General features: G+C 54.8%; 1 protein-coding gene across 1 annotated transcript; it reads right to left on the reverse strand.

The window, feature by feature from the left end:
* Positions 1 to 3,138: 3,138 nt before the first annotated feature.
* Positions 3,139 to 15,178, reverse strand: RNF40 (ring finger protein 40). The gene is made up of 20 exons (XM_003998648.6): positions 14,908 to 15,178; positions 14,596 to 14,799; positions 14,016 to 14,183; positions 13,739 to 13,880; positions 12,875 to 13,081; positions 12,204 to 12,325; positions 11,959 to 12,105; positions 11,792 to 11,866; positions 10,970 to 11,089; positions 10,695 to 10,874; positions 10,385 to 10,520; positions 9,426 to 9,547; positions 8,914 to 9,341; positions 8,710 to 8,827; positions 8,436 to 8,585; positions 8,046 to 8,258; positions 7,842 to 7,967; positions 6,492 to 6,632; positions 6,280 to 6,381; positions 3,139 to 4,385 (listed from the first exon to the last, which is right to left on the reverse strand). The coding sequence occupies exons 1-20, from the start codon at positions 15,013 to 15,015 to the stop codon at positions 4,209 to 4,211; spliced, it is 3,186 nt and encodes a 1,061-aa protein (XP_003998697.2). The 5' UTR covers positions 15,016 to 15,178; the 3' UTR covers positions 3,139 to 4,208.
* Between the last annotated feature and the right edge of the window lie 89 nt (positions 15,179 to 15,267).

A 15,267-nucleotide genomic window follows, 5' to 3' on the forward strand; every position in this document is an offset into this window, starting at 1 on the left:
CTGGTGCTTGCAGATAGGAGCCTGAGGGTTTGTGGATTTCAAAAATCCATATCCTTGGGAGAAAGGGGGAGAAATGTGCTGAGATGGTGGCAGAGCCAAGCAGGTCTTGGTGCCTGGCTTTGGCACCAGCATGACATGCTGACTCCTGGGTGGCTGCCTGGTGCGTCCGGCACTGGTGGGCTCCCATCCAGCCATGCAGCCCCAGGGGGGCCTCTCTGACCGTGGCAACCGCGCTCCTCCCAAGACTGCCACAAGGGAAAGCTCCTAAGCTCTGGTTCCAAAAGCTGGCAGCCACCTCCCCTGGTTCACCTGGAGCCCGGTCAGCCCTCCTCTGGGCCAGAGCCTCCTAGACCCTGAAGAGACCTGGATGGAGACCTGGCTTGTCCTCTCATCCCCAGGAGATAGCCCATAGCCCTCACTGTATGAAGAGGCTCAGAGAAGGGCAGCCACTTGCCCAAGATCCACAGGACGGCAGTGAGGGAAACCAGAATGACCGGGAGCAGGCTCTGCACCCAACCAAGCCTCTCCTCCCCCAGCGCTGGGCCTGCCTGGGCCTGGCCTGGGCTCCACATTGTCTGGCCAGGTGGGGCTGCTCTAATGAATCCTCAATGCCAGGCTTGCCTCACTGCTATCTCCTGGGCCTAGGCCTGGCCATGGCTCCCCGAGCAGCCACCTGAGGTCAGCACTTGCTCTAACCTGTAGCCTGCCTCTGTCCCAGCCTGCAGGGAGCCTCCTGCCCCAGCCCAGAAGCTTTCTCTCCACTTTCTCCATGCCTCTCTGACCCTGACTCGCAAGGCAGGCTTACTGTCTCGCCTTCCCTTTCCCCATGTAGAAAACGAGGAGTAGAGTAGTAGGTAAGGGAGGAGGGTGAGGTGAGCAATGAAGGCTCTCCTGGATTCTGTGTTCCCTGCCCTGGTTCCAGCGCAGAGGTCTTCAGTAAAGTGAGGGGATTTCGGGGGAAAGAACAGGCACTGGAGCACAGTGATTGGTTCAGAGACTTAGCAGAAGGGGCTGTGGACCCAGATGTGGTGCCCGCCACAACAGAGGGTCAGGAAACTGGCTGGAGGAAGTGACCTGAGGCATGAGAACAGGGGCCAGGGGTGGGTGGGGTGGGGGATAGAGAGTATATAGCAGTTATGTGGCAGGGAGTGGGCGGTTAGATCACAGAGGGGGTAGAGATTAAGGTAAGGTAGAGAACACAGGCCAGAGTATAGAGCATCTTGTCTGAAGAACTTGGGGGTAGAGCACCACTGGGATCTTTAAGGAGATTTTAAGGAGAGTGACATGACCTCACCCCCCTCCTGCTCCCCAACAACTGGTGGTGTTTTTCTAGGTCTGGAGCTCAGGAAAGGGAATTGGGCTGGAGGATTGGGTCTTAGCAGCTTAGCTGTAGCCGGAACCATGGACGAACACACAGGAAGAGTGGCAGAGAGAGGAGAGGATGTAGCTTAGGGGTGGAGGAACAGGACCAACAGAAGACAGTAAGTATAAGGACAGTCAGGACAGTTAGCACCACAAGTCCAAGATTAAAGAGAGTGATTAGTGTCAAATGCTCCATTGGACCCTGTAGCCAATCACACAGTAACCCCAATTCTGGTTAAAACAGGCACCTTCCCCACTGAGGCCAATATCTGCTCACCCCTAAGAGGCCAGCTAAGGTCAGTGTTGGTTCAGGAGGAACTTTGGCCTGCCCATCCCAGGGGCCCAGGGTTTCACAGCCACTGAAGCCACTTGGGGCTACTGGGAGTTGTAAGGGGTCAAACTTCCTGAGTGGAGAGACCTGACCAACCCCAAAGACAGAGCTTCCCAGCACTGGGCAGACTGATTGCAAACCAACATTCATGGGGAATACTCTTTTCCTCTCACCACATCAGTGCTTGATCCTGCCACTGAAATTCTGGCATCTTTATCCCACACATTGGGCTTGAGCAAGTGGTTTGGTACCTACTTTATTAAAGACTCACAGAGTTTTTACTTCTCGGTATGGAGACTGGTCAAGAAGACTTTTCAGAAAGTGATGTGTAGCTTGTATTTACTTAAGAAGCCCGTGTGGAGGGGACTCCTGAGAAAAGCGAGTAGTGCTCACAGAGGATTGGCTGACCCTGACCTCTCCCGGGCGCAGCCCTCTCAGAGCCGGCCCGCGTCTCTGATGCAATATGCTGCGTTTTTCCCATCCTGGCGTCCGCTGCCCCTAGGCGGCGGACACTTCCTGGAAGGCCCGATGCCATCCCCCGCCGCGGCCCGGGTCTCCGCCAGCGTGCCCACCGCCGGAAGTCACTGTGGCCCGCGTCTCCGTCTCCAGTCCGACCTGGTCCAGCCACTGCAGCCCCACCGAGACGCTGGACGCCAGGTGGGGCCCAAAGGCTGACAAGGCCGCGAGCCCCCGCGAAGGCGGGACTGCTGCCAAGCCTGCGGCCACTACCGTCACCCCGCGCCCAACTCCGGCACCCAGCTCAGTCGGCACTGGCCCCGGCGCGAGCCCCGCCACAGCCGCAGCGATGGCCCCAGCCGCAGACCTCACAGCAAGCTGAACCCACAGACGCCAATCGACACACGGTTCCCGAGAACACGGCCAGCAGCCAGAAAAAGTTACAATGAAGGAAGTCATCCGCTGCGCTGCTCTCCTCTGTCCACCTGAGGGGAGGGGCGAGTGAAGCCGCTGGGGAGCGACAGCCCGCAAATTGCGTCCAGGTCTGCCTTTGGCCGGTACAACCCTAGAACCGGCTCTCTCCACGGAGGACCTTGTTACCTGATGATTAAGGGACTACATTTCCCAGGATGCAGTACGAGACCCCGGCATCCCAGCGACCAATTATTGAGAGGGGCGTGGCGAGAGCGTGCAGACAGGGCGGCAGAGACGCCGGGATCGTGGGAGTGTCAGCCCTCCCCCGTAGCAGCAGGAGGGGCAGGCCGGTGACCGTGGAGAACGATGCTCTCTCCCTGCAGACATGCTCCTCCCACGAGCCCAGTTTAGGATCCACGACGGCAATCTAAATGTAACTAGATGCTGGGGGTGGGAAACGCGAGGTTGCTGTGCAGGCCCTTGGGGGGGTTTTACCTGCCAGGCAGGACAGCGCCGGAAGTGTAGCAGCTAAAATCTGGGACCACGTTTAGGGCAGGAAGCCTGGCTACTTGGACTGCAGGCTGAGGGTTGGATGTTTATTCATAACATTAACAGCCTATACAAGACATCTCCAGAGCAGGGCCTGTGGGTCTGAATGGACCCTTGCACCTGTCAGCAGCTCCATCTTCCAGGCCCCTGCCTGCTGCCTTCACAACCATGGGAGTTTGCTTGGGCAGACAGCACAGGTAGCATCATGGGGACAGGCTCAGTCACAGGGTGTTAGATGAAGCTCCTCTACCTGGAATGATCGGAAGTTGGCCCAGCCGCTAGTCTGTCCCTTCCCCTCCTGGGACATAATGCCTCCATGAAGTTAAGGCCACCAGGATGAAAGCAGGGTCAGTTTGGGAAGCATGAGGTGGGGGTAAGTGGGTTTGGGAGAGAAACAGATGGGTGGGGGGAGGCTGATTAGAATAAAGACTGATGATCTTGGTTCAGCACCCCTGAGATGAGGGCAAGGTGACTGCAACAGCCAGAGTTTCCCAGAAGAGGACAGTGCTCCCGCCACCCCTCCCCCCCCCTTACAGGGGGGTACCTCCTTCAGCCCTTAGCATAAGGGTCAGACCAAAGAGCCCAGTGAATCCACAGGAGGGAAGTCCCACCCAACTGTGGAAAAGTCTCCGTGGGCCCAAGAGTTCAGGAGGTGGGGAAACTGGCCCACCCTTGGTCCTCACTTGTGGGTGTATAAACAAGCAGGTAGTGAGCCTCCTCTTGAGTGGGAGGTCACAGCCTGGGGGATTTCACCCTTTGGACAGGGATGGGCCCAGGGAGACAGCTGGAGAAGGATTAAGGTCAGCTTCCAGGAAGTTCAGTTGAATGCTCTGGACCCTCAGGCCTCTCACAGCTGACCCTTCCTGCAGGGCAGATGCCCCTTAGGCTGTAGCTCTGTGTGGAAAAGGTATAACTCAGCTTGCCAGATCTCACTCCCACTAGCATGCACTGGGACCCCCAAACCAACTAGGTGGAGAGGGGTGGGGCCCCCAAGTTCCGGAATGGAGGGTAAGGGCCACTGAATGTGGGGAGGGGAGGGACTGGAGGCACAGCCCCCAGGGTCCATGGGTGTTCCAAAGTCCCCTGAGTTACGGGTTCAGCTGATGTAGACACGGTGGAAGTCGTGGGCACCAAAGGCTGCGTTGCACTTGGGGCACTTCCTCTGGCGGGCCTCATAGCGGCCCCGCACGCACTCGAAGCAGAAAACGTGGAAGCACTTGGTAAGGACTGCATCCTTCTTGCGGGTGTTACAGCAGGGGCAGGTCAACCGCGCCTGGGCCAGGCAAAGGCATCAGCTCGGGACAGTCCTGATGGTCCCCAGACCCCAAGCTGACAGCAGGAGGTGGTCCAGGCTAAGCCCACCACACAGCAGACTGCATCTAACTCTCACCATAACCCTGAGAGATGGGGATAGGCACTCTCCGGATGAGGAAACTGAGGCTCAGAGGCCAAGGTCTCAAAACCAGAAAGTAGAAGAATCTGGATTCTAACCCAGGCAGTGGTGGCCAGTGGGCAACATGTTCTCCCCGCCCTGCTCAAAAGCCAATAACCCAAAGGCCCAGCCAGGACTCCCCTGCCTTGGGGCTTTATCTCTTGCTGCTCTGGCCTTCTCTGGCAAAAGCCCAATCCTGGCTGAAGCTGATGATCTACCTTCTCTTCATCTGCACCTGCTGGGCATAGCAGTGCCACTAGAAATCTCCCAGCTCCACCCTCAACTGGGCCCACCCCTGGTGCTGCCCAGAGATCCTGCTGGGTCCCTGGACTCACTCTTCTCTACGAAGAGTGAAACCTCCTGAAACATCTACTGGCCACCAGGTCTCATGTCCAACTCCAGGAATTCCCTCAACTCAACATTCCCCGACATTCTTCCTATGCCCCGCTTGAAAGCCCAGGCCAGCCCACACCCCAGCATCACCTCTTCCCTTAGCTGTCAAACCATCCTCATCAAAGTCCATCTTTTCTGGAGAAACCCTCCTCTGCCTCCCCATGGCCTCCCCCAGCTACCCCTGCCCCTTCAAGGCCAAACTGCAGGCTTCTCTTCCTTTATCATTTAAGCTTTGAGAGTCCTAAGGGAAAAGAATGACCCATCCCGTATCATATCACAGACCCTCCCTGGGTGACCACAGTTCTATTTGGCTTCCACCATTACCTCTGCCTGCAGACAATCCTCCAACCTCATCATCCAGAAAGTCCTTCTGCTTCGAATGCCTTCCCAGCCAGCCTCCCAAAGGCACATTTTCAACATCCCTGAGATACAACACTGTCCACCAACACCTACTCCTTTGAGGTCTTCCTAATCCTACCACATGCCACTAGTTTCTCAAATCAGGAACCCAGGAGCTCTCAGGATCTCCCTCTCCCTCACTCCATGAATCAATCCATCCCTGAGTCCAAGTACTTCTGCCTCCTAAATATCTCCTCACCTCTTCTACTTGTCTCTAACACCGAGGCTAGCTCCCTACCAGTTTTTGCCTCAATGACTGCAACTGCTTAAGAGATTTCTCTGCCTCTAGTCTTTACCCCTTCTAGCCCAAATCCAGCCATATAACTCTCTGGTTTAAACCCCCTTGATGTCTCCATACTACCTACAGGATAAGCCAAGCGTCTCAACCTGACTCACCACACCCTTCAGGATCTGACACTGTTCAAGACCCTCAGCTTTCCTGCTCATCACAAAACCTACATTCTGTCTTCCAATTACAGTGTCCAGCAATCTGTGCTCCAGCACACCGCTCTCAGTGAAGGACCTCTACCTTTCCCTTTGCTGGAACCCTCTCATCCTCATTACTCACAGTCAACCCTCATTCTTCAGGTTTCCCTTGGAGGACATTCCTTCCAGGAAACCTGCTAACCCCCAGAGCTGCCGTGGGGTTAGCCATCACATCGCTCATCACTGAGAATATTGGCTGCTTCCTTCAACAGACGGTCAGTTTCAAGAAATCAAAGACTAGAGCTAGTTCCTAGCCCTCCCACACCTGGCCAGGCACTGTGCCTGGCATGAGCACATGTACATTCATCAGCTGTTTGATTCTCCACAACTAGGGCCCTGCCCACCTTTTCTATCTAACCTTATTTCTGGTGTCCCCAGGCTATCCACTATAGCCCTCGCCAACTCCCCATCTAAGATTCCTGGGTTGTTGGGGCACAACTCAGCCCCACGGCCCCACCTTGTACTCCTTGATCTCCTCCTGGAGAATTTCATCGGCATCTGCGTAAACCTCCACCTTCCTCTGCTTCTCCAACTTGCGCCGCAGTCGGGAGATGTCCTCCTGGGGCAGGAGAAGGGCTAGGCTAAGTGCAAGGGTCCTCATCTTGAACCACCCGCCCCTAGGCCACATCAGTGACCCTGAACAACCCTGTCCCTACCCCATGCACACACCTGAGCCCTCTTGAGGTTGAAGCTCTCTTTCTCGCGAGCGGCCCGGCTCTCTGCCAGGCAAGGCTGGATCTCTCGCAGCCGCGTCTGTACGTGCTCCAGCTGCACCTTTAGGTCCTCGGCCAGCTGGGCTGCTTCCACAGCCTGGGGTAGGTGGAACAGGTTAAGGGTGGGCTCGCCTGAGCCTGGCGAGTCAGGCATGTGGAGCCATGGTCTACAGATGCCTGTGTCAAACATTCCAGTGATTCCTGCTCTTGGGATCAAGTCCAGGATCTTCACTGGAGCTAGTTCTGCCTCCTGACCTCTCCACCTTCACCTCTATCTCTGCAGTTCCTGACACGCTCACTTCCTACCTGCATAACTCTCTCTCCTATCTCTGAACCTCCACAGGGCCCTTCTCTCTCCTCCCCTCAACACCCCCAACACACAGGTTTCTTTCCAGTGGCTCCCTCAGCCCTCAGCTTACATGTCGGTTCTGGAGACAGGCTCCCCCTATTTTTCTTTCACAGCACCTTAGTTTCCTTCACAAGATTTACTGGAATCTGCAGTAACATATTTTACCTGTGGGATATCTGGCTATCTACCTCCGCAAGACTGAAGTTCCCATTTCCGGTAGGACCCTCTTATTCCAGGTTCTCTCTAGCACTCAGTGCTGGGGGTACATGGCAAGGGGATGAATTATACTGGTTTAATGAATGAATTAAGTGTGTGTGTGGGGGGGAAGCACAGTAGGGAAAACAAACTAGAACTAACATTGATCTTAAGCCTTTCCCATGACCTAGACATTCCAGAACTTCAATTCAACTATGTGACAGGAACCAGCATCCCTACTTTACATCTAGCCAACTTAGTGCTCAAGATGCAAGTTCTGGGGATGCCTGGGTGGCTCAGTCAGTTGAGTGTCAGACTCTTGATTTTGGCTCAGGTCACGATCCCAGGGTCATGGGATCGAACCCCACATAAGGCTCCATGCTCAGCATGAAGCCCACTTAAGATTGTCTCTCTCCCTCTTGCCCCTCTCCCCTGCTCACGTGCTCTCTCTTAAAAAAAAAAAAAAAAAGGTGTGTTCTGGAGCCAAGGAGATCCAGGCCCCAATTTCAGGTCCACTCTTTCTTGAGCAAGTCAGTTGCTCTGCCTGAGCTTCAATTTCCTAAGTTATGAAAAACAGATAACAAATACCATCTTATGATTGTTATAAGACCAAAATGCAACCCAGCAGAGACAGGCCTTAGCACAGGAACTAGAACACAGTAAGTATTGGAGACGTGAGCTGGGCCGGGAGAGGAGGTAGAGCAGGGCTTTAGCTGTGAGCCACCATCCCAGGTTGCTTTCTGCCCTCGGGCCTGGCCTCACCTTCCTTTTGTTGAGCTCCAGGGCCTGGCTGCGCAGCGTCAGCTCCTTCTCTACACCCCCGAGGCTGCCCTGCAAGGCCCGCTCTTTTTCCTCCAGCTTCTGCACGGTCAGCAGCTGGGCATCCACCTGAGGTCAGGGGTGGAGACTCAGTGCTGGGGAGCTGGTGCCTCTCCAGCTCCACCCTACAGCCTAGGGCTGCCATACCTGGGACTTGAGGCCAAGAACTTGCTCGCCCAGCTCATCCTTCTCCTCCCGCAGTAGCTTGTGAATCTGGTTGGCCTTGATCCGTTCTGACATCAACTTAAAGTTGGCATCATCCTTCTCCCGTAACTGCTGTAGCAGCCTCCCATTTTGTTCCTGCATGTCCTCAAAAGCCTGACCCGTCACATCCATCTCCGACAGCAAAGCCTCTTCTTCCTGCAGCAGGTGGACAGGGACAAGATGGAAAACGGAAGATGGACACGATGATCGTGGGCAAACCACAGGAAAAAAGGACTGACCACAGAGTGATCCCAGAGCATCTGCTAGGAGTACCCATCAAGGAGTTAAGAGTATCCCAATATTCAGAAGCAGGGGACCACAAGGGGGTCATACCTGCTTGGTAGCACCCAACTTGCGCTGCAGGTGTTCGATCTGTTCCTCGGCTTGCCGAATGCGCCGCAGGGCGTCCTCATCAGCAATTTTCTTGCTCTCTCTTCGGTCCCTCTCCTCCAATTCCCGAATGCGGCCTCGTAGTTCATCGACCTACAGCCACCAGAAAGAAAGAGCTAGCTCTTCTCACTGCTTCCTGCTGACCTAGGGCCCTGCTCTAGTCAGAAACCCCCAGGGCAGCCTCTGTGTATGCCCCACAGGCCCTACCTGCCCTCACCTCAGCCTTGGCCTTGCGTTCGGCTGCCATGAGCTGCACCTTATCCCGCTGTTCCTTGGGTGCTGACTTGTACATGTCCAGCAGCAGCTTCATCTCCTTCTGGCTTTCCTGGGCCTTCCTGGAGAAGCACAGGAGGAAGGCTTGGTGACTGGGGCCGGAGGCCACTTTGGCAGGGGTGGAAAGGAGACAAAAACAGGGCCTCACTTGAGCTCTGCTCGGAGACCTTTAAGGAGTTCTGACTCCTTCCTCTTGGCCTCCTCCACCTTGGCCTTCTCCCGATCAGCTCTTGAGAGAGCTGAGGCTACAGATGGGGGTCCCAGGCCAGGCCCTTCCCGCTCCCGAAGCTCCCGCTTGGGCCTGGCCTCAGGTTCTCGGCTCCGGGAGGAGGGGCCCTGGGACCCAGGAGTTAAGGCCTGGGAATCTTCCTCAGAGGGGGCCAGCTCCTCTTTCTTTGCTGAGGAGGCAGCAGTGGTGGCACCAGGCACTGAAGCCACCTCCTTTCTGCTGTCAGGGGCACTGACAGGGCCTGGCCCACCCTCTTCTTTCCCTGGGGTTGGGGCACTGAGGCCAGAGTCCTCTGGGTGGCCCAGGTTCGGAATGGAGTGGGTTGAGCCACTGGCCTGGGCCCGGAGCTGCAAAGATAAAGAACAGGGCTGAGGTGAGACAGTGCTTACTGGGGTCTAGCCAAGGCTTTTCCGAGGCATCCCCTTCCTCACCTTGCCAATCTCAGCCTGCACTTCCCGCAGCTTCCGCTTGTATCGCTGGGCATCCCCCTTTAGCTGGTGGTTGTGGTTTTGGAGGCTGCTGATCAGGTGGCGCATCTCACGGTTGATGGGCCCTGGGGGAGGGTTGGAAAGTAAGGGGTTAGACTGGCCTCTGGGCTAAGAGCCCAACTCCTCAGCGGTGGGAGAAGGGGAGCCAAAGCCATCACTCCCATTGTGAAGGAGAGGGAAACTGAGGCCCTGTACGGAGTGTGACCTTATCAAAGTAATAACCTAGGCTTAGAAGAAAACTCTCGAACCTCCTGCTTATGTTATTTCTGTTAATGTAGACTTTTTTTGGTATTTCCAAATTTCCTTCAAAGAAGCACACGACTGTAACATTCATCGAAGTAAATTAGTCCGATTCTTTCATATTTTTAAATAGATGTCATCTTCTGAGTTTCATTTCTCTGACCTCCCCATCCAAAACCACAATCTTCTAACACTTCACATCTTTCTCCCCTGCTTTATTTCTCTTGATATATTTGCCACTATCTAACATACACCTTCTATTTTTTACTTTGTTGTCTTTCCCCACTACGCTACTAGGCCACAATAGCAAAGATGCTTTGAATTTTGTTTACTAATATAATCCCAAAGCCTGGAAGAGAGCCAGATTTAATACATCCACAAATGAACAAATACCTCCAAGAGAGAGACACTGTAAGGCCAGAGAACCACAGACAGGGCCAACAGCTCATGTTCTGGCTGTGCCTGCTCCATCAGCCACCTCAGCTGGTTGTGACCCTCACTGTGCCCTTGAGCCAGGTGCTATGATCCCTGTTTTGGCCAGGGACAGGAGGCTCTGCAAAAGGAAGGGGCTTAACCCCTTGCATCTGGATAAGCAGTAGCCCCCCACCAGGGACCAGCAATCCCAGATAAGGCCCCACCTCCACCCCGTCTTCACCACATACCCGCCTGCTCGTTGGCCGCCAGGTTCTGTTCAAACTCGATGCGCAGCATCTCGTACTCCTTGCGTACCTGGGCCAGCGTGTCCTCCAGCTGGATAACCTCTGTGCGCAGCTTTTTCTGTAGCCCCAGCTCATCGCTCTGTAGGTTGAGGTGTTAAGGACCCACACAACACTTTAGCCCCTGGCAAACCCCTCTCTTCTTCCCCCCCACCTCAGGCCCCAGTGGCTTAGGAAGAATTTATTCCCAAGGGATCCCTGGTAGCACACAAGGCCTCCAAAGGCCCTGACCCTAAGGTCTGTTCCAGGGCCATACCTCCATGTGCTCAATGTGTCTCAGGTGGGAATTCTTGGTAGCCAGCAGCAGCCCCCGGGCCTCATCAAGCTGGGTCTTCACTTGCAGAGACTCATTATAGAGCAGTGAGAACTGGGCCTGCAACATCCGGTACTCCCCCGTTTCCCGCACCACCTCCTCAGGAAGGCTCCGCAGGGCTACCTAGGAGCAAGGTGCCCAAAAGTGATCAGCAGGAGGATTCAGGGCCCAGCAACTACCTGGCAGGCTCAGGCCCTACCAGGCCTAATACAGCCCACCTTGAGGCGCTCATTGGTCCGCACAGCCCCCTGAAGCTCGGCCTGTAGCTTCTCCAGCTCTGCCATCCGGCTGTTGGCCAATTCCTGGTTTTCTTCCAACTCTGCATTCAGCATCTCAAACTGTGGAGCGGGAGGGACTATGGTAGGTAGGGCCAGGCCAGAATGCATGCTTCCCTCCCATCCCTACCACACGGGGACAATGATGGATTCTGAAGCCCTAAGGACAGGCCAAGCCCAAGCACTTTCCTAAGGGCTCCCAGGTAAGTGGGAGAAAATACTGCACGGTCAGTGCTGGCAACCAAGGCTGACAGGGAGTCAGGGAAGCCTTCCTGAAACACCTGAAGAAAAAGCTGAAATAAAGAGTTCACAGGAAACAGTGACCCTCACAGCACCACAAAATAGTGCAACGACCAAGAAGTCATAGAGCCCGCTCAGTGAGGCCCTTCTTCAGCTACCCAGCTAAGAACGCCAGTCAGCTCCAACATATTTCCATTGGTCTCTTTTCTATGCTTTTTCTTTGAAGCACTTATTGCCACCTTATGTACTAGGTACTTATTTGCTCCCTCAACCAGAACCCAAACTCCAAAAAACCTCTGATTTCTGTCTATATTGTCCTCTGATATGCCTGCTTCCGAGCAGTCCCTACCATTTAGCATTCAACAGTATTTACTGAATATGTAAATGAATGAGACAAAGCAGCATAAGTACAGGCAAGGGCCTCAGAGACCATGTGGGTGGTCTGTCCTTAATTCTGAGGGAACGTTCATGGGTAAGGTAGATAAAAGGTTACGGGAGGGGCTGCCAAGAATGGCGGCTGCTCACCTTCTGCATGCTGAGTGTGATCTGGCCCCCCTGGAAACCTGAGGAGCTCCCAGACACATAGTAGCCAGAGTTGAGCTGTGGAGAGACAGATAGATGGGAGTGGAGGAGAGAAGCAAGACTCCAAGTATTTAGCCCGGGCTCCATCTGACCCAGCACCCTAGCCCCACCTGCTCCAAGGCCTCCGCCAGGTGCTTATTGAGCTTCTGCTCACGCTTGCGCAGCTTCTCGATGTCCCACTGCAGGTCCTCCACCGTCGTCTCCATCTCTAGCACCTTGGTCTCTGCTGACGTCACTTTATCCTGGAGCTCAGAATACTAGACAATGATAGGGAAGATGCTTAGAGCAAGGGACTTGGCTCCCTGAGAACCTGGGTGCCCATCTAACCCAAATCCTGCCCCGGTTTTAATCCCACCTCCAATGAGATGCGGTGGTGCTTCTCCTGTAGCTGGGTGGCCAAGTCCTGCAGTCGCCGGTTCTCACGACCCAGCTCCCGGGTGCGCGCCCGAGCCACCTCACTGGGGGGCTCGCTGTCCCCTGGGAAGGCAGGGCTCGGGTAAGAGCGAAGTCCAAGGCAATGGGGCAAAGTACTAACTCATTCTGTGAGTGCCCATGTGATCCACCAGCTGTCTTGCCAATCTCTCATGACAAAGCCAGGAGTCTTTATCCCCACTGTACAAAGGAGGAAACCAGCTCAGAGAAGAGAGCCATTTACTGAGAACGCCCAGGCTAGAACAACAGGACTAGGGCTGGGAGAAGCCTGTCAACCTGCAAAGCCAAGGCACTTGCTACTATGCCTTGCGGATCAACAACTGCCACCAAAATTTGCGCAAAGTGTTCCAAAGAGGTCTCCAGCTGGAAGACAGGGGCCCCATAAGCATCGACAACTCCTCCCACCCATCTCTCTAGAGTTCAACCCCAGGAATCAGAGCCAGGGCCCCATCTACAACCCACCCCTTTCCCTGAGAACGTGGCTGATTTATTCCTTGGAGAATTATGGCTGCCTCTGGGCTTGGGGCATTGAGGGGATACAATCAAGATGCAAATGGGGGTAGACACCCATGCGATGGGGAAGGAAGAACCAACCTCGGCTATATACTCGCTGACAGAGTTCCTCCACCCGGCGTTGTAGGCGGTCTGAGGCCTCTACGACCCGGGACACAGCTGCCTTGGAGAACTCCATCCGGCCCTGCAGCTGGAGCTCCACCTCCTCACTGCTGCTGGCGCCCAGTGCTACCACAAAAGCCAAGGCTGGCTCACTGAGCGGGGGCCGCGGCTGCACCGGCAGAGGCTCTGCGAGGGATGGACAGACCTTTGTGAGGATAACAGCAGCAATTACCACCACTCCATACGATGTTCCAGCCTGAGCCCTTCACTCTACGGCTCACTGAATCGACACACACAATGTCTGTAATACACTGGTATCCCCATCCTCAAAGTGATACAACTTTATTTCAGGGAGATAACTTACTCAAGGCCACAGAGCTCCCAAATCACTCTTCAGGGAAGCCTTCTCCATCTAAATTAGAACCACACACATGTGTGCATACACTGATTCCCTCTCAAGGGCCCCTGTGCTTTTTACTCATGGCTTAAAATCACTTCCTCCCTGAGGTCAGGGCCAACGTTTCTTCCTGTCTTTGTTTCTTCTGAGGCTGTACCAGTACTCAATGTTAATAGTTTTCAACTAAATGAGTGTCAAACATGACACGCACTATGAACCAAGTCACTCAGATTCCAAAGCCCGGGGCCTGGGGTCTTATCCACTGCACTTTTGCCACCCAAACATGAAATCAGGTGTGTGTGTGTGTGTGTGTGTGTGTGTGTGTGTGTGTGTGTACGAGTGAGAAGACCGGTGGGAAATTCGAGAGACTAATATAAAAGTCCCCTCCATTCCAGGACCTTTCTTAGCTTAATTAAGCTCCCCAGATCCTAGGGCTCCGGTCCTACCCCTCAGCTCCGATGTCCCTGGCTCTGTGACAGGGGTCTCATCACGTGTCAGTCCCTCCTGGGTCCCAGGCGCCTCTGTCCCTGAAGACAGCTCCCCCTGGCTCTCATGGTGTCGGAGAAGGGCTTCCACGGTTTCATCCAGCTGAAGGGAGAAAGCACCAAAAATGTTACAAATCCCTCAGGTGCTTCCCAGCATGATACCCCTTTTCCCAGCAGAGGAGTCTGAGGATTGGCAGCAGGATCAAGGCCAGGTCTTGGAAAGCAGAGGGGCGTCCACCTGGGCCCAGTAGCGATTGACAATGAGAAGTGTGGCATCGTCTGTGGCCTGCCGCTTCTCCAGCTTCTCAATTCGTTCTCGGAGTTCATCTTCGCAAGCCTGTCGCTGTTCCAACCGCTCTGCTAGTTTCTTGTTCTTGAACTGCAGAACCTTCAGGTCCATCTCCTCCTACCAAGGAAAACAAAGGGGCCAAGGAGAGGATCAAGCAGGGCCCAAGAAACCAATCACAGAGAGAAACAAAGGAGAGCAACTGGAATGGAGAAGAGAAAATCCCCAGACTAACCGCTAACAGGATTTAAAGAGGCTCAGACACCCACAGAGCAAGCATCTTGGTTGTGAGTTCTGCTACTACCTCTTTCTAACTCTCAAATCTTTGACAAGTCATATGCCCCCTGGGAACATGTTTCCCTTATCTGTAAAAGGAAGGCAAAAATCGTGTCCTCCGTTTCCTTCAACAGTGTCTTCTGTAAAGTGAACCGTCCCAAGCTTGGGCAACTGGGAGTAAAATTCTGGATGATTTGGACGGAAAACAGAGATGGGAGTCTGGCAAGTTGTGAGGACTGGGGCAGGAGCCACGAACCGTGGAAGAGATGCCCCCAAGACGAATGGGCTCTATGAGCGTGGTTGTGGTCTTCTCTTCACGGCTCAGCTTCTTCTCTGGGGGCCCTGAGCCCCCGTCGCCGGCGGCGCGTTTGTTGCCGGGTCCAGACATGGCCGCGGAGACGAAGAGCGGCGCAGGGTCTCCCGAGGGACGTCGGGCAGGCGTGGGTGGCACTTCTGTCACCTGCAGAAGACAGAGAGCATAGATGTGGAGGCTGCCAGGGTTCCGCAGCCCCAAGCACCCCCGCACACACCTGCTGGATCTCGCCCCCGCCAGCCCCGGGCCCCTCACCTGCAGCAGGATCAGCCTAGCGCCATCTTGGACTTCACCGGACGTCACCGGCCTCTTCAGCCCAGAGCGCAAGCGCCGCAGGCAATGCCGGATGTGGCGAAACTTCATTTCCTGTTTCTATTGGTCGCGCTTTGTCCCACCTCTAGGGTCCCGTTTGGTTTCTTTCTGAACACCTCCTCTTTCTCTCGGTGATTGGCCAGTAAACAGTTCCCGTGGCAACTGACACCGCACTTACATTCCCTAGTCCTAAGGGCATCGCCCTCAGGTCAGCCACTTTGAAGGGAGGGCGCGGGGGCGGGGCTTGAAACTTATTGCGCATGCGCATTCTCTTCTTACTGATTGGCGAGCGCCCTACACTTC

The sequence above is a fragment of the Felis catus genome, chromosome E3 (genome assembly GCF_018350175.1).
Source record: "Felis catus isolate Fca126 chromosome E3, F.catus_Fca126_mat1.0, whole genome shotgun sequence".
NCBI classification, from domain to species: domain Eukaryota; kingdom Metazoa; phylum Chordata; class Mammalia; order Carnivora; family Felidae; genus Felis; species Felis catus.